Source organism: Cynoglossus semilaevis, chromosome 16 (genome assembly GCF_000523025.1).
Source record: "Cynoglossus semilaevis isolate Cse_v1.0 chromosome 16, Cse_v1.0, whole genome shotgun sequence".
In the NCBI taxonomy this organism is placed as follows: domain Eukaryota; kingdom Metazoa; phylum Chordata; class Actinopteri; order Pleuronectiformes; family Cynoglossidae; genus Cynoglossus; species Cynoglossus semilaevis.
The window spans coordinates 1871256-1894173 of NC_024322.1; the positions used below are offsets into that span (position 1 = coordinate 1871256).

A 22918-nucleotide genomic window follows, 5' to 3' on the forward strand; every position below is an offset into this window, starting at 1 on the left:
TACAATTCCCTGAGATAAATTAAACATCCATATCAATACAGGACAGACAAAAGTTTAGTTAGATGATGACTTAATAAACTAGTAATGAACAAGTGACACATGGGCCAATTTATTTAAAAAATGTTCAATTTAATGAGGTGTAAGACATTTTTTTCCAGAAATCAAAAAATGATGAACTATTCCAGCTTTATGTTCTGGTACCTTGAATTAGTCCTACAATACATCTGGGAGGAAATAAATCCACAAATTACAAAAACAACGAAGGTCATGGCTTGTGGTTCAGAACCGTCCGGAGCGCTCTCTCTCTCTGGATCGGCGTTTCTGGTCACGGCCTCCTCCGCCTCCTCCGCCTCCTCGACCTCTGTCCCTTGAGCGGGACCTTCTGTCTCTTGATCGAGATCTGGACCTACGACGACTGAGGAGGTGAAGGAGGCGTAAATATGTATGTTACTCAAATGTTAAACACACGACAATGTAAAGGTGCTGACTTGGTCCGTACCCCTTTCTCCGACGTCCATAGAGCTCTCTCCTCAGCTCACGGGAGATCGGCTTCAGGTGCATGAAATTACAGAAGCCACCTCGAGTGCATTCCCTGCGCAGTGACCATAAAGTTATGATTATTGTTGTGCAATGCATTTTTTACCTGCAAATCTAGAAAACCTATACACAAATGCAATGTCTGATGAAGGACATACTTTATCAGATGTCAAATGCAAGTAAAATAGAAACATCTCATCTAAAAACAGAAATGGTGGGAGGTAGACAAAAGATTTAGCCCCAGAAATAATTCAAAAAACATATCTGGGATTATCGAGTGCTTAGCCAGAATAGGTACAGCATTTCTTTAAAAAAAAAAAAAAAAAATCTCATAGGTTACAAGTTTTGTTGTTAATGGAAATTTAAAAGAAATACAAACAAACTCTTGGCTTTGTTGTGCTCACCCCATTTCATACTGACGACAGCAAGCTTCCCTGAAATCTGTAACAGGAGAGAGCTCAGCATGGATGGGCTGCCCATTAAACCACCGGTTATTCAGGTCAATCACAGCCTTCTCAGCATCCTCTTCATAACGGAACTATTGTGGACAAGAATGTTGGATGTTTTACAATTTGAGCAGAGTTCACGTTTTAGTAACTTCTGTGGATTTCTCAGGATCATGCTCACCTTCACATACACATTTCCAACTAGGTGGTCCCCGAGGTTGTCACACACATTCATCTCTTCCACTTCTCCATATTTTTCTTCCATCTCTGTGAAGACTTCCTGCAAATTTTGTTAAGAACAAAACTCATCATATGAACCATTAGACCGAATATTATGCAGGACTAAAAATAGGTCTTAGTATTCCTTACCTCAAAAAACTCATCATAGTGCTCCTGCATCTCCATGTCATTAACGGCACCTAGTGGTTAAAAGAAAGAACAAGAAACAAACAAGTGCGTGTGCGGTTCAAACTCTTGTGCTCTCCATTTACAGTATGGCTGTCCTGTCACACAGAGAAAATTTAAGATTGTGATTAGAAAATAATATAATTTTGGGATCAAAGTCCTGTCACAGGTTTAATTACTTACAGGTCAGGCCATCAGCAGACTGGGCACTGTTTTGAGGGTTCCGATAAATGTTCAGAAGGGCAATGGTCTAAAACAATGAGGGGAAAAATAAAAATTTTGCTTAGCTTGTGTTAAATAATCATTTACAACATGCAAATGAATTTGCATTTAGAACAGTGCAACCAAACACACCCTTAATTATTTAGTTACTTAAAGGTTTAGTCAATTAAACAAAACTTATATTTAAAGATCAATTGCCCTGCATGTCAATTATTAAAATAGAGTGCAATCTTACTTGGCTGAAAGTTGGCTTGTTGTGCAATCTGGAGCAGCGGTCTCCATGTCGACAAGCACCAATTTTGAAATAAAAAGAACAGTTGACCCTACAGATAATGAGGAAAAAAAAGTTTAGTTTAAATACAAAAAACAAAAACTATACTATGCCGTTTCTGTATGAGCATGGAGGGAGGGGGGTATACTGAGTCAGGTGAACAGTCCACTGTGATCTTTATTTAAGACAAACCGCCATTTACACTACAACAAAATTAATTATTGCGATAATTTAATAAACAAATAATGATCACGTATTGTCTCAGTTAGCACTGCGTGTAGCCTTTTCCAAAGTAACAGTATGCAATTTGTTTAGAATTGTGTTAAGTTAGGCACGGTATTTGGCTTTCGGAGGTCCATGTGCCCATTGGAACAAAGAGTGGTGTTGGTTATAAAACTAAGACACTCTAGCTGTGTTTGTCCAGCATAAAACGTATTCTTGTGTCATTTTATTGCGATTTTATAGTGACTGTATTATTAATTTACTAAAAAATAAGTATTTTATTGCGACTTTATGCTCACAGATATGACGAAAGGTGCCTGAGGCGGCGCAGTATCTTGCCGTCGTTAGCATGCTAGCACTGTAAACTAAATACTCGCATATGGATTATTTTCACGAGATACTTTTAATACCACTTAAATTCGTGAACCAAATGGGGCGTCAACTGACAAAGTACCACAAACAATAACAATAACTTTGATTACTTACTTGTCTTTTTCGGTCCCGAAAATGGAAGCCAAGTACTCCGCCATCTTGGCCGGTGCGTTCAGGCAGAAGCGTCAACAACACCCTTTCCGCCTCGACTCCTTCCAAATAAAAGCGCAACACATTTGGGTGATTAACATTTAAAATAGCCATCACTGGTTACGCATGTGTGTTTGGGGAGAATAAGCCGTAGAAGAATGGTATTTACCGAATATTAAAATTAATTTTAAATTGAAGACAATGTAATCTCTTTTTAAATAAACCGTTAGTATAAGAAAACAGACCTTACTTCCGGCCTGAGCGTGATTTTCGAAATAAATCTCTGATTGTTACGTATGCTACAGGAACATGCGTCAGTTAAACAGTCGTTTTCAGCCTTTTAATTCAAACGGCGCTGCAGCTATTATTTTTTCTGTATATTATATCGTCTGGTCTTCTGAGGTTAATGGGTTTAATTTTTTTTTATACCTATGCTAGCATTGATACATGCAATACAACAATTGTATAAACATCACGCTCACAAAAGTAAACGTATATATTTTTTATTAATGGTTGCACACTGCAATATTTAGCTGTTCAGTCCAAACTGATGGCTTGGAAATATGAGAGGTTTTATGGACGAGATGAAGGTTGGCGCAACGATGGAGGAGTTAAGAGAATTAGGTAAATTAAGGCAGATGAAATACTGTGTGAAAGAACTCGTTTGAGCAATGCAATAACAATAATTAATAAAGAATTGACCTATGTTATAAAAGTTACATCACAGTATGCTATGCATTTGTTTTACTGTAGAATGAATTTGTTACTACAGTGCACTTTAAAAAGGGATAAGATATCCAGCATAGGATTAACCACATGTTTTATTTGTATTTTTCTGTCTTACTTCCAGCCATGCCCTGCCAATACCAATAAAAAGCCCCTTCACAAATTATTCTCCTCAACCCATTGACATTCATACAGCCAAAGTTACAGGCAAAGATGGCTGGCCCTCCTACCAAATGTAAGTAAAAGCTGACATTGTTTCCAGTCTAATTGTTTTTACAACGTGATGCAAGTACTTTGTTTCCAGATGCATGAACATACTTAATAAAGCTTGTCCTATAGATTTGTTTTATAACTGGGACACAGGATACAGGGCTATAAATGGATATTACACAGGTTTCTATGCCCATCTGCCAGGGAAATGGAACACAACATAAGTGTCTTTTTAAATGATATATCAATGTGATGTTAGAATAAAAGCCTGAGAAACCTGGTTTAAATACAGCATCATAGTAAAATTAGATATAACCCAGCAATTTCTTCATGAACTTATAATAAAAGATTACATTGCATTAGAGGTGGTTAAATCTCTGATGACACCAACAAGGCTGGCCTTGCTTTTCTGAATGCAGAAGCAACAACTAATTTATATATGAGAAAATGTAAGCCATTTTAAAATTGTAACATTTTGCTGGTGTCCCTGTCTTATCCCTAAATCATGGTTGACATTTTTTTAAATTATGGCCTGGAATTTGTTATCAGATCCTAGTAGATGACAGTTCATCCAGTCAAAGCCTGGAGATAATGGTGATGTTTGTTGTTGCCATGGCCCTATAGAGGACATGGAAGTTGTGATTAAAGATAAATGGCTATCAAAAAATGTTGAAAAAAATTGGTGGCTTAATTTACCATTTACTCAGAACAAGCACAGCATTTCCTTTTCTAAAAATGGCTCATTAAGAGCTGCTAATAAATCAATCATGTTCTTATAAACAGTCTATAGTTTTACTGTGCTGCTTTTGTAACTACATTATAAGCTACTACCAAGGCGTATCTTTGGAAAGCTGTAATGAGCCACATCTACAAAATATAAAGCAATGCTATTTTCTATTTTATTGTAAAATAGCGAATATCACAAGATATAATACAACTCGAACTTAAGTCAATGAACTTCGGTCCATGGCAAGAATGACAACTAGTTTCTCACAGACGTCTTCGGCGTTTCACATCCAAGGTTTTTGTTTTTAGTATTAACTTCAGGGTTGCCAGTTAGTCCCCGCCCTCCCCACTCAGTCTGTGTGTACTTCACCAAATAACTTGCATGATAACGTCTCTACTCTGTGTGTATTATTTGGCCGCTTATCCTCCAAAGTTGACCACAGTGCAGCATCCACGAAGGCCCGTGACTTAAAAACGCAGGTATGACATTTTACGTTTAATAAAAGACGAGTTTATTTAAAACGAAGCGACACTAAACTACTCTCTACGGAAGGGGTTCGTGTTTGGATTCTTCCCGCTGTTTTGGAGCTAACTAGCCGATGTTTGTTCCAAGTCGGACATCGCAATGAAACATTGCCTAAGTTTAAGCTAAAAACGAATGTAAACCCCATATTCGAATTATCGAACTAATTCGTTCCGTTCTAAATCTTCAAAGAAGAAGAATTAGCGCCACGAACTTAGTTGAACCACTTTGGTGTTAGCCGACATGCTAACAGAAAAGCTTGCGAGGCGCTCACCCATAATCAGCGGGGACACAGTCGAAACACTCAAAACTCTTAGATTTCAGTACATACTTTTGTTTAAGTTCCGTCAGTGTTGTTTTGATGTAATATTTACACCACAGTTGCTCTTCTCCCGTTAGTTTCCTTCTTAAAGTTGCCTCTTTGTGTTTGTCGCAGCTGCTCTCGGAAGTCTTGCGGCGCTGTAAACCTTTAGCCAGGATTTCCGGCTCCTTTCCATTTGCCCTATGCTGTTTTGTTTCCGTTTATTCTATTTCCGTTCTAAAACTTTTCGACGCTCCTACTAAAAAATGTATAATAATGAAGAATATTTCGGTTTAGAAGATGTAAGGAGGTTGTGTGGATATTTTTAGTGCTCTTTAGGGTGTCGGGAGCTGCGGTTGTGTAACGACCAGCCTCGCCCCCGCGTTGCATTTAGTTGCTTAAACCGTAGCTAAGTTGTAATCGCTGTGGAGTAGCTTCTTTGCACGTGTTGTCTGGTCTATACATTTTACTTTTTGTGGTGTTGTTGAACAATCGCGTGTGCCATATAGTTGTATCGGGTGGTTATTTGTGTACAGTAATGGCCTACAGTTTGGCCTTTAGACGCCAAAGCCTCGCCCTCGAGTTTGCTAACGTTAGCAATTGGAGCAATCGATGAACTGTGGCAAGAGACCACTGAAGACTCGAGGCTCACAGGCCCGTGTTGTAATTTGGCATTACACACTGCTTAAAATTAGACTAAACATATTCATCACAGAGGACCTTTAAGTCAATCACACGGCTGTACATGTTAAGTTAAGAAACAATACTCTTGTGAATCATTATACCATCTGTTCTGCAACCTGGACAGACAAATTGGAGAAGAAATTAAAAAGACAACTATTAGAATGGCTTTGTATGTTGTGTTCAATAGCACATCATTAAGTGCAGTGGTCAAAAGGTTTGCAGTGTTCTAGCACAACCTCAAGAGCATGGAGGATATTCTAGAAGAAAGGCCCATAAGGGGGCTGTCGAAGGGCAACACCTTAGCAGCAGGACCACTGTCTGCTTCTCTATGCTAGGAGGAGCAGGAGGAGTACTGCCAGAGCCCTCCAAAATAACCTCTGACAGGCTACATGTGTGCATGTTTCAGCCCAAACAGTCAGAAACATACTCCATGAAGCATTAAGGACCAATGATTATATGATTATAATACATGACAATGCCCAGCCTCATATGGCTGCAACATGTCAGCAGTTGCTGGATGACCAGATGATCAGTGATAACATTTACTGCCCTGCCTGTTCACCAGTTCCCCCTGAGACATGTTAAGCACCTTTTTGGACATAATATATTGTAGCATACATTGCTGCCACATCACACCACAGACCGCCCAGAAGCTTACTCTATAATGTTAGCTATGTTGTTAAACAGTTGTTTCAAAGTAAAGACAGATATATTAAAATATGAATAGCCTATATTGGTAATAACAGAAGTAAAGCTAATAAAAATAATTAAAGAAAATAAATTTTCTAGGTGAAAAGTTGCATAGTTCTGAATTTCTGTGTTGTAAAATGCAGTCCAAAATATAGTATTTACAATAAAAAACAAAGAATAACTGAAAACAGCTAACGCTAAGTATGTCCCAGAGATTGACCAAACCTACCTAGAAATTATCGAAATTGGTCTTGAAAAAGTTGTAAATATTCACCTGTAGTAGTTGTCACTGTAATTGTATTTTATTTTACTACAATTACTGTGCCATTGGCTTTAAACATTTTGCTGGTGTCATCATGATGTAAATACATACATGTTTCCAACCATATGTTAATTTACACCAACAAACCGAAGGGAGAATAATCCATAATCAAAATAATAACTTTAAAGTCATCGAAGACTTGTGTGTTTACATGCCTTTCCTGGAATCACTGTTCGTACAGCTCCCTCTAGTGGTGTCAGTGGCCACCTTGTATGTAAATCCAATGAAGCTAAGTAAGTACAGGTGTGTAAAAAAAGTTAAGTTTTTTTTCTATTTCAGCAGAATGTCTAAGAGTGAAACAGAAGAGATGATAGAAATTGAGATTGACGAACGGGAGAAACAGGCGTGTCTGGAGGAGGGGTGAGTGAAATGATACACAATGTCAAATTAATGCTCATGCGGTTACTTCACAATTACAGAGCGTTGTCTTCTATTTGTAGCATTGAAGAGCAAACGATTACTTCATCAGACTTGATCCAGCAAGACATTGACATCAATGAACCTGTGGGAAATTTGAAGAAGCTTTTGGAGCCTCGTGTCCAAATATCGTTGGATGCGTATGAGATCTGCTTGCAGGACATACAGGTTAGAATGGCACTGGTCCAAAGTGTACTTTAAAACTATTCTCAGAAGTTCCAGAACTAGTAATATCTGCGTGTTCTCCCTTTTAGCTTCATCCTGATCACAGCCTTTTTGATCAGGGCGTAAAAACAGACGGCACGGTGCAACTCAGCCTGCAGATCATAGCCAAACCAGGTGAACTGGCTCTTTGAATAACAATTCAATAACAAATTTAACATGGATCCAATTCACAGTGCACTGTTTTGTGACCATTTTCTATATCCTTTCTCTGTGACCCCGTCGCAGGTGAGGAAAAGCTGAACATTTTGGAGATAGTGAAGCCAGTAGAAACAGTAGAAGTGGTGATTGATCCGGACGCAGCGGGAGAAGAGGGCACTCTGGTGGAGGAAGGACAGCTGATTGCTGTGGACAGGTCTGGTCTCTCTGATGAGACTTCTGAACAGGTCACACGATGGGCGGCCGCACTGGAGGGCTACCGCAAAGAGCAGGTTCGCCTGGGGATACCATACGGTGAGGAAAGCCACAAAGCCTTGGAATCAATAGAGTTCAACCTTAATCTTAAGTTGATTTAAAAAAAGTGATTGAGTTCATGGAGTTTCTTCTTCGACCCCAGACCCCGTGCTGTGGACGGCTGATCAGGTAATCCACTGGGCTGTGTGGGTAATGAAGGAGTTCAACATTGATGAGATGGAGATAGGCAGCATTCACATCCAAGGAAAAGACCTCTGTTCGTTCAGCCAGGAGGAGTTCCTTCAGAAAGTACCTAATGGAGAGATTCTCTGGAGTCATCTGGAACTCCTGCGCAAATGTACGTGAGAGTGTTTTGGGAAACATGACCTCTTTCTCAGGGTCCGGAGAGAGGTGGGAAGAGGCTCCACTGAGTTTGAGTGTATATTAAATGTTTCTCCTGTGTATTTTTCAGATGTGTTGGCGAGTCAGGATCAGTCTGGAGGAGACGCTACAGTCACAATTGACCAGCGTAAGTGTAGTATTGAAGTCAGCGTCTTGTTAAATTATATTATTTAAACAATTTACAACAGACTTGTTGTTATCAATACATTAATTTCAATATTACCACTTTTTATTAGAACTTTGCATTAGTTTTCTGTCAAATAAATTAAACATGCTACATCTTAGTCATCAAATATGAGGATTTGCTGTTTTATTCTAGGATGTAATATCTATTATTCATAGGCACATTAAACATCAGCATAACAACAGTCTTGTTAATGTTGTGTGTGTGCGTGTGTGTTTGCAGCTGTGCAGATCATACCAGCTCAGGTGAACACGCCCACAGCCATTAAGGTGTTGAAGCAGAGCCGAGGCCCCAGAACGCCACGAATCTCAGGAGGAGAGGAGCGCAGCTCGCCTGGAAACCGCACAGGTAACGATGAAACTGAAACCTTTTTCCTTCTATAAAAATGAAAGATGGGTTTTGGAGACTTTACTCTGTGAGTGTGTTGTGTCAGGTAACAATGGTCAGATTCAACTGTGGCAGTTCTTGCTGGAGCTACTGACGGACAAGGATGCAAGAGACTGCATCTCCTGGGTGGGTGAGGAGGGTGAGTTCAAGCTCAACCAGCCCGAACTGGTGGCTCAGAAATGGGGCCAGCGTAAAAACAAGCCCACCATGAACTACGAGAAACTCAGCAGAGCTCTCAGGTCTGTCTTGGTCATCGTCTTCTTCTACCGTGTTTAACAGCAGGTTCCATCAGTGTAACCATCTCATTCTCCTGCTCTCTTGCAGGTATTACTATGACGGAGACATGATCAGCAAAGTGCAGGGCAAGCGCTTCGTCTATAAGTTTGTGTGTGACCTGAGAACTCTGATTGGCTACAGTGCAGCCGAGCTCAACACCCTGGTGACAGAGTGCGAGCAGAAGAAAATGGCTCGCATGCAGATTCACGGCATCAGCCAGCCCCTCACCACGGTGACCCTGGCCACTTCACTAGAAAAGGACAGTTGAAGTAACCAGGCCGTCTGGAAATAAGACCGACTCCTCTTTTCTTTTTCTCTAATTTTAGTTCAAGCACAAAAACGCAAGGATTAACATCTTTTACTACTTTACACTTTAGTCCAGTTAGACTAAAGGAAGGTGAAGGTGTTTTTTTTTCCTTCTTTTTGCTTCAACTATAGACAAGTGCGTGCAGGATGAGCTGCAGTATTTTGCAGCAAAATCTGATATAATGCTGTTGTGCATGTGACTGAATGCTTGAACGTGTGACTGAAAAGCTTTGTAACGTGTCCCTCGTCTGTAGTTCAGATAACAACCCCCCAACTACACTGTATATACTGGTACTTAATGTTTTTGATAGCCATAAGGGCAAGTGTATTTTCATATTTTTCCATTTATAAGAGAATCTGTTTTTGTATTTTATTTAGTGGCCGTCCCCTTATAAGGCTGGACCCTTTTGTCCACTAGGGGGAAATAAAGCAGCAAGCATTTTTCATAACGTCTAAGTTATTTCATTCCCTTTCCTGCAGAACCATGGGATTTTACCAAAGCATCTCTGACTCTAGAGCTTTGTTTAGGGGAATCATATTCATTTTCTTTACGTATAAAACCAATTATGTCACCAGTCAGCTCCTTAAATCTAAGCTATTACAGGCATAACACAAAATGAACATAGTAATGACCTGTGAAATTAAGTTAATAAGGTTTATATTTAATGTACACGCATTGCTCACTTACTGATTTAAAAAACATTTAGTTTGAGTTTATAATAACATAAAACAAATATAATTAGTTCAGAGGTGAAAAAATGTTAATACTTGGAGCAGGGGAAAGGGAACTGAAGAGCTTTCCAGAAAATATGCAAAGATATAAAACAAAGTTAATAAAACATACATCAGTAAGCTTTTTTTATTGATCTAAAGACCCTAACATAACTGCTAGGACAACAATGGATTGCTTAACCCAAGCTGCAACTGAAGTGTTGGAAAGGACAGTCACTTCAGGAATGAATTCTGAGGCTAAGGGCTGGGGAAAACCTCCAAACCAGACTGAAGTATGATAATAACAACATAGAGGGAGATAACACAAACTGTAGCTGAAGCCTGTCATCTGAAGTGAGGACACAAAACCTTAAGTCAAAAGACTCAGTGGGGTTACCTTGTACAGAAGCTGCCTGTGTTTGAAGGAGGGACAGAGAACACAAAGAACACAGTCCCCACAGCAGAACTCTCAGGTACAAGTACAAGACTAGATGTAGCTAAATCATTCCCCTTAAACAATAAAAATAACAGAAAACAACAAAGATGTATGTACATTCAAAATTTTATTCATGGTATAGTGAGTGTAGAAAGCTTTCTCTTAATCTAAGCATATGGTTCATTAAACTACACACAGACAAAAGGTCACTGAGTCAAGAAGGAAAAGAAAAGCACATTTTTTTTGTCACAATCCTTTGAGGCCACCCAAACTGAGCATCGATACAAATGTTTGACATTCACCTGAATAAGGGCTTCACTTGGTTTTTCTGTACACGTGCGGACTGTGGTGTGTAGAGGTGATATGTGTTGTATATCTCTGTTACAAATGCACAATAATCAGTCACATTTGTGATATTTGCAACCTGGTCAAAACAAATTGGGTGAGTGGTAGGATGATGATGAGGGTGACGGTGAACTGTGATGTCATCCTCCAACAGTCCTCTACCTCTGGGTGAGGACTGGTTCTCAGGGACAAATACAGACAACAGACAACGTTTCCACTACAGGACGAGCAGATGCACATGTTCACACAGTTAAATGTAGAAAAATATATAATGTTAGCACGGTGTGGTGAACAAATGTTAACGTTTGGACCACCTATAAAATGGATGATTTGAAAATCTCACCGTTTTTTTTTTAAAGTCAAATTCTCTCACACAGATGTTAACAAATGGACTGTACAACAATGTGGACGAAGCCAGAAAGACAAGACGATCAGAAAGACAGAGTGTGAAAAGTGAGAACTCCATCTTCCAAATATTTACAATCCAAAAAGATGGTGGAATGAAAAAAAACTTTGGAATGATACACACTCATAATAATAAAAAAATAACAGTTGTGCAGCGACAGAGTGAATTGCTCTCAGGGACTTAACAGCAACAGTATCTGTTTATAATTATAGTCATAATAATGATAATCAGACTTAAAAAAAATGACAGAGTGCATAGAACGCAAACAGTAACACAATTGTCTTCCTTTCGGATGCTATTACACTTCATATATTACATACAGTTATAAGAGAGCATTGTTTTGGCCCATGCAGCTAACACAACCAGTGAAGCAGGGTGGGTGGGGGCTGAGCTTGAAGGAGCTAGGATTCAGTTAAAGCAAGTCTGTGTGAGCACAAAAAGCAGACCGGGTTCTGAATACCCTTTGTTCCTCATGTCACAAGATCACAGCGGAGACGCTACGTATGTACGATCCTGCTACGAAATATCTACTGAGAGGACCTGGGACGTACAGGTAAACTGTATCTGTCATCAATATGGCCATGCACTACATATACTTACAGCTAATCTCTGGTGTAATATGTTACAAATAAAAACAAAAATCAGAACCCAAAATATTTGTTTTTTTATCTTTTCATGTTTGATTATGTATATTTTTCTTCTTTTTTATATTTATTTAATTTTTTTTTCTTGGAAAAAAACTCAACCTGAAACACTCCAGGAGAGGCTCTCTGAGAGCCCCGCCTCCTTCTACTGTTGCCGGCACTAAGAGCTGTTATGTCATTGAACAGCACAGCTGTCATCTGAGTTTTTAGGGGAAGGATGGGGGAAAATAAAGCAACAGCTAGATTAATGTTGGGCCCTGGTTTGTGCACGTCTCAGCTGTGGCAGCACTTTTATAGTGTTTCTATATAAATATCCAACTGGGTGGTTGATGGGCGTCGTTTGGTACAAACTATAGTACTGGCATTTTTGTTCTGGGAAGCTGGGCTAGCTTGATGGTTTTAAACAAGAGTCCTCTGTCTTACAAAATTCAGTGAACAGTGGGAGGGAGTGTTAATCTGCACAGTCAGGGGATAAGGGGGGCTCTGTTCCATCAATGGCAGGTTCCTTTGGCTAAAACTTCTCACACAGTACGTTTACATTAAATAAGATGTTCACCTTTGAATAAAAGTTTAATAAAATATTTGGCTGCGGCTCTAACCACAACTTCCATAAAGATGACTCACACATACACAGCTAATAGTTGTTTAGTTCATCTTGACTTCACTAGATGCTTAGATACATATCCACGTGCGTGTGTGTGTGTGTTTATGTATGCGTTTTATTAGTCTCACATTGTACTACACTCCACATAAAAACCTGTTTAGATGCTGCTGTGTCTGTGGCTTGTACCATTGTCCTGCACCTTTAGATAACATCACATCAATCTAGAGAACTGGTCAGACTGGTTATGAGACTGGTTACCATCATGATGTTCTGCCCGTCCGTCAGTTATGGCACAATTGAATTGTCAGTCATCGACCATAGTTTAAAGTTCAAAGTGTCAAGCAGGCTAACTTCAGCTCGGCTGTGTGTGTAAACGTACTGAGTGAGTTGTGATTTCAGCTCCAAACCTTCAACCTCACTCCTGCTCTTGGCACGGTGTGTGACTGAAGGTGTGGAGGATGTCTGCACAGGACCAGAGCCCACAGTACCCTTGGACTGGTGGGAGTGTTGTAGTTGAAACTGGCCAGGGAAGAAAAGCATGGACCAGGTTTTTCAATTCTGCATTTGCTCGAAGAACTTGTAGGTGGGGTTCTCATAGCCATTCTGCTGCATTCTGGCCAGGTGGCGCTCCTCTGGTGTCACAGCTGCATCGACCTAAAACCACAAACAGAACAAAAGGCTCATGTCAAAAAATCTGGCACTCTGTGTGTTTACTGTTGAACAGAAGCTATCAGTGGTTGCCTTTTACCTCAACTACACCATGGTGAATAGATGTGTACTGTTTTTTTCTCAGCATCACCAAGGTAATGACAATAACAGTTGCTATGACAACACCTCCGACCATTAGCCCAATAATGGCACCTTTGTTAGAACCGACATCCTCAGCAAAAAATACCTAGGGTTGAAAATGGAAATCATTTCAGAGAACAAGGTGCAGTAGGAGCAGGACATTTGAAAGAGTTGTGAGGATGAAAGGTTTTCAAACCAGCTTCTGATGGTAGACTTCATAACCAGCATTCTGTCTTTCTTCTGTCTCCATACGAACATTAGGCATCTCATCTGGCTTCAGGGCAGATACTGAGGACAGCAGGTGGGAAAGGTAATGTTTATACTAGGAATAGTGTGGAGAAATATATAATATACTTTCACACATATTTTGAGATTTTATACTGTTTTGTTTATTACACACAAAAACACTCACCAGGTCTTGTGGGCAGTCCCCTGTCTGGATTAGGACGTGCATCAACAGGTTCAACTGCAAGAGAAATTTAAATAATAAAAATATCGAAAAACTGTTAAATTGTATAACTTCAACTTTTTACTCAAAAATGAGTTTCTATGGAACAAGGCTTCAGTTTTTTAACTCATCAGAGAAATCTTCCAAAAAGTGAAAAACAATGTAAATGTCCAGTTACTCAATTTTACCCCAAGATGGCAGTTAAATGACTGACTTCATCTCATCAGCAAGCGCAAACAGAGATGCTACTGTGTTGTTTTGCCGTTAGCAAGCAGACCTAACAGCAGCATTTTTTTTTTGCATATGTTTGGGTGTGGTTTTCGTCTTACCGTGGTTCTCTGTGTTGGGCTGGTTAAAGCTCTCAGGGTGAATGAAGCCAAATCCATCCAGGCCAGGGTCCATAGGAGCAGAACTGTAGGCCTGATCTGGCATCAGAGCATCGTTACCGTAACTCACTCTGCCGTCCACCTGCAGACACAGGGATTAGTAAGCACTGGAATTCTGGGCTAATCCTATTTTTACCACACATATGCAGTGTCATCCATATAAACATTCTTAATATTAATCTGCTTGTTTTCTAAATTTGTTTGTCTGACTTTAACACCTCATTTATTCTGCATTTCCATCAACTATGTCTGCAGCTAAGCTGTGTACATGACTTTGACAGTGTCTTTTATCACAGAGGTGGGGGGTGAGTCTATTTATATTTGTGTTTGTGAAAGAGAGAGAGGAAGAGAGTGCAGTTTACACAGGACCTGCTCCATGCATGAATATGTAAGCTGGTGCTGCTTCACTCACCCGCCCATCGCTCTGCAGAGACGATACTTGCTGAGACAGCTCCGACTGAACTCTCTGCACTATGATCGCTATGGAAGAAAGTGGAAAAAGTGAGGCATCGAGACGCAGGCTGTCACAACAGATGGTAGAAAAAAAACCAAACAACTAGAACTCAGGTGGAATTTAATGATTGCATTCTAACTCAAGTTCATACCCTGGAATACTGAAGACACCTTGCAAAGATGCTGCTGTTTCAGCACACACTTCATCATTAGACCCATGACACTGTGTTAATCTCATCGTTAAATCATCTTTCAGCAGCACATGAGGTTTTGCAGGGTTGCTTAATTAGTGCAACCTGTGTTTTCTCAGAGCAGCACTGTGATGGTTTAATTGGACTCCATTTCTTAATAAGCAAATTGAAACTAGTTGGAAACATATGTGCTAAACACAATAGGTTTTTACTGTATGTGAAAGTTTCCCAGTAGACTGGGATAGAATTTCACTGCCAAGAATCCATCACTCTATTACCACTAGGATTTGATTGTTTGAAGATCCTTATCCACTTAAAGTATTGCATGACTTCAAGAGGTTTAGAGGTTTGAATTTTAACCTCAATTGCCTTCAGTCTTACCTTGAGATAATCTCATCATCTACTAGATGGTAAAAGAGAGGAAGAAATCCCCTTGTCAAAGAATGTACAAGGCCAACACTAACACACTATCATCTGGGCGGAGAGGGGGGAGTAATTTATAACAGGAGTGGCTGCAGAAAGAGGAACCACTGACATAAGACATTCTTTGAAATGGCTAAGGGACTATCTCAAAAATAATACTCATATTAAAAGGAATTTGTGGAATGAAGTGAAGAGCAACTTTTATTGTAATCCATAATAAAACTTCTTCTTTTCATCAACACTAAACATGTTTTTCTTTTTGACACCACCTCTTTCAACAACTTAATTTCTGTGCAGATTAAAATTAAAAAACAAAAATCACCGTTGGACTGGTGTTAAAAATAACATAGAGAGTCAACACTTACAGACTTGGTTCTGGATCTGGTTTGCCACAGAGGGCACTTTGTAGAGCAGACCTAATGACTGATTCATCCTCTCATCTATCACCTGTAAATGGGTCAAAACCTAAAGTCGAAAGAAAGTTAAGAAGTTTCAGTTACAGCATTAGGAAAAAGACACAATAACACAATACGTTTTGAGTTGGAGGTAAAGTACCTGAGGTCGGATCTGTGCTGCTTTCTTGGGATCAACTGTGCGGACATGCTCATAATGTTTGAGTGTGTGCTGTCTGTCCTTCTGTTCTGCACGGACATACTTCTTCAGGAGACTCAACACCTGACGGGCCTGCAGGGGGCAGAGATGTTAAAATTACACTCTAATTTTATTACTTACCAGAAATAAAAGCAAAATAAGTGGGGGGAAAAACAGCTACACAGAAAACTGTTTGTCAGCTGTGTCATGTTAATGTCTACTTATGCATGAGAGCTGGTGCACACACCCATGACCACATGTAAAAGCTATTTACTGTGTTCATAGAAAAGTGCTACAGTGTGTTATGGATGAGGGAACAGTTACCCGTGGGGGATTGGCCTGCAGGGCACCGAGGTAATTTTCCCTAGCCTGGCGTCGCCGGCTGTTGAGCAGAGCCTCTACACGAGCCATGTGAGTTTCCACTAGCTGCTGCCTCTCTCCTGCTGCTTCCTGCTCCAGAGCCTCCACCTTCTCCTGGAAGTGCTGCATATCAAAGATGGTGCATGGAAAAAAGCACCTTACTACAACCTGTTGACTTATTCATCATTAGGGTTTTCCTGATAACATTTTTTACAAACCAATACCAGAATAAATATATTCGTTTGGGTATTCACTGTACCTACATCAGTACTTTAAGTTGGGTTTTAATAAATATGCAGTGAACTGATAAATCAAATGTAACTTTCTGCATCAGCTGAACAAAAAGTGAGAAGAGCTTTCACAAAAATGGTGAATTTTAATTGAAGTGTCACTTAATCTGAGTAGCAACAAAAATGTAACTTGGTTTAAACACCTCACCTAGACACTTTGCCATTAAATTAAGAGACATTAGCTTATTTAGCAATAAAGTACATCTTCAGGTATAAAATTGCTTTGCCCCTGATATTTAAAAATATCCAAAGCGCTGACATTGTTTAATTACCATAATAAACTACCCATGTGGGCAATAAGAGACAGAACTGCAGCACGAAAACACATAACACTGGCTGACCAGTGTGTAGGTGGTTGTGTTGAAAACCTTGAAAACATTTTTCACGTGAATACAAATACTGTGAGATGACTGTGTGTCATGTCCCACCTGAATGACAGCTTTCTTATTAGCACGAGGGAGGTTCTTCGCCTGTCTCTCAGCCTCCTCCCACTCCCTCATCACCTGGACATAAAACAGGTCAAGATCAGGGATTTGGGTAATTGTTGAATAATGAGGAAAAGTCCTTGTAACCACTGGTCATATCTGGAGACTCTCTGAATGGCAGATCTATACATACTACACAAAACACACACATACCTGAGACATCTTTTCACGGTGTTTAGCCTCCAGGCTTTCTTTAGCCTTTTGGAAGTCAGCGTGCTCACCGTCGTCACCCGGAGATTCAAGATATTGGTCCACAGCATCAGGAGGACTAGGGGCCATGGTGGGCACTGAGTGGACAACAGTAGGGGGGGGGGTTAAATGCTGACTAGGGAAGAAAACAGCATTATGTGAGGGAGCAGTGAATCAGATAAAAGGAATGTAAGTAAAACTGGATGCAGGAAAGTGTATATGCAGCATAGCACTGATCCTGTCAGGTCTAAAACAAAAAAACAGCTCAGGAGTTCAAGACATAGAACAGTTATTATAGGAGATAATAACAACATATTATTAAAACATCACAGGTTAGGCACACAAAGAGAACAAGGAGGAAAAGAGTGACGGCTTCTCCAGTGCAAGTCTGTTTACATGTCCATTTGAGTCACTGTTTGATGTGGGAGAGTGAAGATAAGGCAAAGTGTTGAGTCAGGATCAGGGCGTCACTGAACCTCTCAGGAGTCTGAGTGGAAACAGCAAATCAACCCAACAACCTTTTTACAACACTTTTCTCACTCTCTCTCGCTCACACACACACCAGGCTCGTGAACACATTATTTTGGACGAGTCACATTAACTGTACATTAACCAGAACTTCCAGTTCAGATGAGTGGACAGCAATAAGACCTTGCAACTGCATTTTGGATTGGAAAGCATGCAAGTATGTTGATGTGAACGATCCAGTGTTCAATCATCCACATGCTGTAACAGAAATCCATTAGAAAAAATGGTGGAAGAAATGTTATTTCGTTAAACAGATGATGAGATCATGGCTGCTCTCCAACAGCAACGCTTGATAATTGCTTTGTTATTTATTTTTAACTTTTTCTTTCATGTCGTGTTTAAACATCACCCAAACAACGCTCTACTTTGAATTTAAAAACAGGAGGAACAGTGTACGTGGGTAATATTTTACAGGTAATACATCTAACAATCTAAAGGCGAATAAACATTCACATACTATCTTAGTGTAATGCATGATTATACATTACTTATATAGATGTGTTCACATTTGCAGTTTTAATACCTCATGTCCACACCAAAACATTTTTTACATTCTGTTTGATATCCTTGTACAGAGTCATTATCCACTTATCGCTCACAGTGTCACCTGCTGATAACTTCACTCAACAATTCACATACAGCAGGCAAGTGAGGATGAGCCACACCAGGGTCTATCTCACCTTCAAAGGGAAAAATATTTAAATTCAGATAAATTAAATAATGACAATGTAGCCATTTTCTTTAAAATGCTCCTATACATAAATAAAAGAAATAAGAAGCTTTATTTCAAGCTATAGCAGTGTCATTATGTTCCTTTTTCCTTCTTTGCAACGCTTGAATAAAACATAATAATGTGTGGCTAATGTAATACCAGAATAATGTGTCTATTTACCTGGCCGACTCTTTGTTATGTCCGTCAGCCTTGGCTCTGGACCCAGGTTTCAAAAACAAGGCTGCTTCTGGGTTAAATGTTTTCACTTTATGTCTTCATTGTACAGTGTTCTTCTTTGTATATCACACAAACCAAAGGATATGAGTCGTACAGCCTTCTCACATGTTCAATTAACAGAGAATTTCAACCAGGATCTGTCTGAAACAACAAATGTGAACACACCATGAGATACAAAATTACATATTGTATATAAAGGAGAAGTTGGTTGGACCAATCCCTGTTCGTGTTTAAAATGAAACTGCTGTCTGCAGATGAATTTCAGGTTTGCACTAAATATATGAAATACAAGGCCAGCTGTCACTATTTTCAGTCCCTGCACTGAGCTGTGATAACTGGTGGCTGGCAGCAGCTTTAGAAATGCTCACGCACAAAAATGGAATCAATCTTCTTACCTAACAGTTTGCATGAAAGATGACAACTGTCTCCTAAAAAAATCCTGCAAGTCTGGATAATGAGCAACCAAATCCCATTGTTAGTGCTCTGAGTGGTTAAGAACAATCTGACACTAACAGAGAAGACAGAGAGAGTGACTGTGAGACACAGAGACAATCTGCAGCAGCCTGAGGACAGGAATCAGGCTTGTACCATGGACACTTGAAGGATCTGACAGCTCTGGTCCTGGGACTTACGCGAGCTGCTGCAGACAGCCATACAGTATTCCTCTGAGCCAAAGTTATTCCTGTTGCCCCCACATCCCCCAAACAAGAAGGGAACACAGCGGCCCTTTTTAGGTGCGAAGTACCATCGCTCCAGCATCTCATGACAAGGGCCTGACTCAGCACGAGCCCAACATACAGCTGTGATGTGTCCACACGGGCAAACGCAAACAACAGATTAAAGTAAAAAGTCAACATTTGGATACCATGGACAACACATAAATGTCACTTGTTATAAAAAGAAACAATAATGTGACAAAACAAATAATCACAGACAGTACTTGAAAAAAAAAAGGCTGGCTCTGTGTTTTCTTGCTCTCCTACCTCGGACAACTTCTTCAACCGACTCAGTGGTTGTGGTGGTGGTGGTTGTCATGGCAATGTTGGAATTACGCTCGTCACTGTCCCGCTCATCTGTCATTTCCTCTTCTTCCTCTGTGTCCTCTTCATCCTCTTCCCCGTCACCGTTTTCGTCCACTTCCAACGTTTCTATCTGTTTATCCTCGTCTTCGTCATCCTCCGTGGTCGTGGGCTCTGTGTCTGCCGGATGTGACATGCTGTGAAGGGAGCAGTTGGTTCAGAATTTGACAGAATCATGCCTCAATCCTCTTAATACCCACGCTTCGCTGATTCACAAGTCTAAAGTTGGATTAGAAAACCAGCGTGTTGCAGTTCTTGGCAAAAAAAGTTAGCACTTTATCCAAATACAGAGTCGGAGCCCACTGGTGCTGTTCTTCTACAGATGATTCATTTAATTTACCAGTGGGAGACATCAATCAAATAATATCTGCTGCTCTGGATTAAGATGTGTAGCAAATCATTAAAAGTAGGGATATAATGTGGTAGGTTTCTGCAAATTAATGGAAGTAATTGTATGACACCTGACTTGTACAATACTTGTGTGTGCTGAGGGATGATTCACACCTGTTATCGACGTATTCCGTTTCAGCTGCACCCCACCACACGTCTGACTCCTGCGTGTCCTGCTCTGTGCTGTCCGTGCCTCGTTCAGCCACTGCTGGGCAGCAGACGAACTCGACTCCTCGGAAACGGTCGATGCCACATGGCAACAGCATCCCGTAGTCATGGAGATTCATTGTGCGGTCACCACAGGACTAGTTTAAGTAAAAGGCAGATATTTTCTTCTTTACAACATGCAAATTGTTCTACTATAATGTGCTTTAAAAGCACATACAGATGTAAATACTGCAGATGAGACAGTATTAGAGAAAATACTGTAAGGCACACAGGAAACCTCAAAACAGTATTTATCTGATCTGTAAGAATCAATCTGTAGTGCCGACAAATTTAATGAGAGAGTTAAAGAAGTAGCAGATACAATGGCACTAAGAGAGCAATAAACTACTAATTACAGTGAAATTGTTAAAGTGAGATGAAATACTCACCTCTTTGGCAACAGTGTGCCAGTGTAGGTGGCTCTCACACTGGTCCATGCGTTCCTGGTGCAAGAACTTACACTTGTCAGGAACAAGCAAAGCATCGCTGACAAACTCTCCAACTGCAAAAGTGACATGTCCCATTTTTTATATATTCATTCAAATATATATTATAACAAGCACAATTACAACTATAATCATGATGCACGAGTGAACCTCCTTACCCAGGCAGCGGTAGGGCACCACGATGTGAGTGTGACTGCCGTACTGCTTTCGACCTTTCTTGCTCCAGTTCTGGATACTCACTGGCTGGTTGGCTTCCACCACATTTGTGATGTGCAGGTCTGGATATACCTGCATGACAGTGAGAGATCTCACTTATCTCATATTAAATCACTAGCAAATAGCTGCGATACGTCCACTTGCTGCCTACAACCTCATCCCTGTCTCTTCAGCTGAACTGCTGTCTCATTCACTTTAAATACCTCTTGGCAGTACTGCAGGATGCCCTCCTTGGTGCCAATGCAGCTCTTGGAGCCTGAAGGGTCAGGCTCCCATTTGCCAGTTTGCACATTTATGTGCATGTTGAGCTTTCCGCAGAACATGGCCACCTGGGGCTCCGTTAGCAAACCCACAGAGTCATCTGCAGGCACCTGAACGGGAAAAAAATAATAATAAGAGGACAGTGTTAATTACTCAAACAGAATGGACTACAGCACAATTTAAACACAAAAATCTTCAGAGGCAGCGTATGTATATTTAGATCATCTCTGTATTTTGTTATATAATCCTGGGCATTTGTGGGCTTCTTTTCATAGAACGGGATTAGTTAGCAGATAAAAGCCTTTTCAAAATAATTCATGATATCGCTGTGGATTTATGCTTTAAATAAATATGTAATATATAATGAAACGACTACTGGATTAAGCTGTTTCATCCTCTCAAGTCCTTAAGCCACTGAGCTAAGCTTTAAAGATACAGGTCATGACAAATATGCAGCGAAAGAGTATAAATGACAATAAAAATGTTGATAATGAAAAAACATTTATCAAAACATCCAGCTTTTTTAAAAAAATGCCCAATACAGGAAGGGTTATATTTACATCTCAATACACCTTTGTGGAGCAGAAAAGTATTGTGATTGAGTATTGTAAATGTATAACAAGCAGTCCTTGTCATTCTAGAATACCAAGACTGAATGATTTAAAAAAAAAAAAAAAAATACCACAGGGGTAGGATTTCTGAAATGCTTATTCACTTATGATCAAAGACTAAACAATACTTTAAAAAACAAGACAATAGTAAAATAGCTATATTGTATCATGTATTAACCACATGTTTTATTTTATTTTAGTATGTTATTTAGCAAAAAACAGGGATTAACCTCGGGGCAACATTTTAAAGATGTGATGAGATGAGAAGATTTTCTCTTTTTGTTTTTTGATGTTATTGATTTTGATTTATTATAAAATATGACATTACTTGGTGTTAGGTAATTTGTGAAGAATTGGCATTAGCCTTAAATCTATCCCTGGCTGTTTACTACAAAAGACTAACATGAATTGATAGAGACATAATTGACTGTAACACGATCACTGCTGTTATCAATTATATCGTTCATGATTTTGACAGGCTCGAGATTTCACAATTCTCAGACGCCAAACACAATAATAATGCACTGCTAATGCTATTAATATGTGGCACTAACACATGCGTCGAAGAATAATTGGTTCAGTTTTTACTGCGGCACAAAGTTTTAGGATTGGAACTAGGGTGGAGGGCTAGAGCTGGTGCGAAGGACTGTTATCTTCTTGTTAACTTCTAAAAACACCACAAACCCACAGCAGTAAAAGAAAACACTTTTCATCCAACCAAACGCACTGCGATCTTGTCCCGGTTGATCCTATTCCCAGCTAATCTTAGCGTTCTGTTTGTCTGTGGTCCAGCAGTAGCAGAATGCTGCCGGCGCCATCTTGCTTATGTCAAACTATTAAAAAGGCTGCATTCGTTTTTCCCATTTTCCTCAGCAATTTCAAACACGCTTCATCTCCACTGCAGCTGAAACAAGTCAACCCAACCCATACTGTACAACCTACCCACACGGAGGACTATTGGTGGCATTTTTATTGTGTTATATTTGACACAGCAGTGTAGGGGGTTTTAAATCAGGTTTGTCGCTAACTATAATGATTTCTTCATCATGACCACGAGTGTCACGTTAGCCCAAAGACATAGGTATA

General features: G+C 39.9%; 3 protein-coding genes across 7 annotated transcripts in view; 1 reads left to right on the forward strand and 2 right to left on the reverse strand.

Moving 5' to 3' along the window:
- Nucleotides 1-108: 108 nt before the first annotated feature.
- LOC103391595 (splicing factor U2AF 35 kDa subunit-like) lies at nt 109-5304 on the reverse strand. Of its 2 annotated transcripts, XM_008327912.3 has the most exons (9): nt 5142-5304; nt 2590-2687; nt 1846-1933; nt 1572-1638; nt 1353-1402; nt 1165-1263; nt 942-1075; nt 500-592; nt 109-415 (listed from the first exon to the last, which is right to left on the reverse strand). In XM_008327912.3, the coding sequence occupies exons 2-9, from the start codon at nt 2631-2633 to the stop codon at nt 280-282; spliced, it is 711 nt and encodes a 236-aa protein (XP_008326134.1). In that variant the 5' UTR covers nt 2634-2687; nt 5142-5304; the 3' UTR covers nt 109-279. The 2 variants fall into 2 exon arrangements, with proteins under 2 accessions (XP_008326134.1, XP_024919887.1); XM_025064119.1 differs by lacking the exons at nt 2590-2687; nt 5142-5304 and having other exon boundaries at nt 1353-1486; nt 1846-1920.
- Nucleotides 2722-9843, forward strand: gabpa (GA binding protein transcription factor subunit alpha). 3 transcript variants are annotated; one of them, XM_008327910.3, is made up of 11 exons: nt 2722-3249; nt 3476-3586; nt 7087-7167; nt 7248-7392; nt 7479-7563; nt 7675-7899; nt 8003-8197; nt 8312-8368; nt 8648-8773; nt 8859-9051; nt 9137-9843. In XM_008327910.3, the coding sequence occupies exons 1-11, from the start codon at nt 3176-3178 to the stop codon at nt 9354-9356; spliced, it is 1512 nt and encodes a 503-aa protein (XP_008326132.1). In that variant the 5' UTR covers nt 2722-3175; the 3' UTR covers nt 9357-9843. The 3 variants fall into 3 exon arrangements, with proteins under 3 accessions (XP_008326132.1, XP_008326133.1, XP_016895565.1); XM_008327911.3 differs by lacking the exons at nt 2722-3249; nt 3476-3586 and adding an exon at nt 4247-4767; XM_017040076.2 differs by lacking the exons at nt 2722-3249; nt 3476-3586 and adding an exon at nt 4247-4767 and having other exon boundaries at nt 7090-7167.
- Nucleotides 9844-10651: 808 nt separating this feature from the next.
- The window catches only part of appb (amyloid beta (A4) precursor protein b), a 13138-nt gene continuing 871 nt past the window's right edge, over nt 10652-22918 (reverse strand). Inside the window, exons 2-18 of one of the 2 annotated variants that reach the window (XM_008327913.3) lie at nt 21164-21331; nt 20903-21032; nt 20688-20800; nt 20206-20396; nt 19606-19838; nt 19255-19422; nt 17110-17243; nt 16900-16974; nt 16146-16304; nt 15786-15914; nt 15596-15695; nt 14576-14643; nt 14107-14245; nt 13742-13795; nt 13526-13617; nt 13289-13435; nt 10652-13194 (exon numbers count right to left, since the gene is read on the reverse strand). In XM_008327913.3, the coding sequence (XP_008326135.1) occupies nt 13093-13194; nt 13289-13435; nt 13526-13617; nt 13742-13795; nt 14107-14245; nt 14576-14643; nt 15596-15695; nt 15786-15914; nt 16146-16304; nt 16900-16974; nt 17110-17243; nt 19255-19422; nt 19606-19838; nt 20206-20396; nt 20688-20800; nt 20903-21032; nt 21164-21331 (2202 nt within the window). In that variant the 3' untranslated portion in view covers nt 10652-13092. The remainder of the gene's footprint in view (nt 13195-13288; nt 13436-13525; nt 13618-13741; nt 13796-14106; nt 14246-14575; nt 14644-15595; nt 15696-15785; nt 15915-16145; nt 16305-16899; nt 16975-17109; nt 17244-19254; nt 19423-19605; nt 19839-20205; nt 20397-20687; nt 20801-20902; nt 21033-21163; nt 21332-22918) is intronic. The other variant, XM_008327914.3, reaches the window with a different exon arrangement.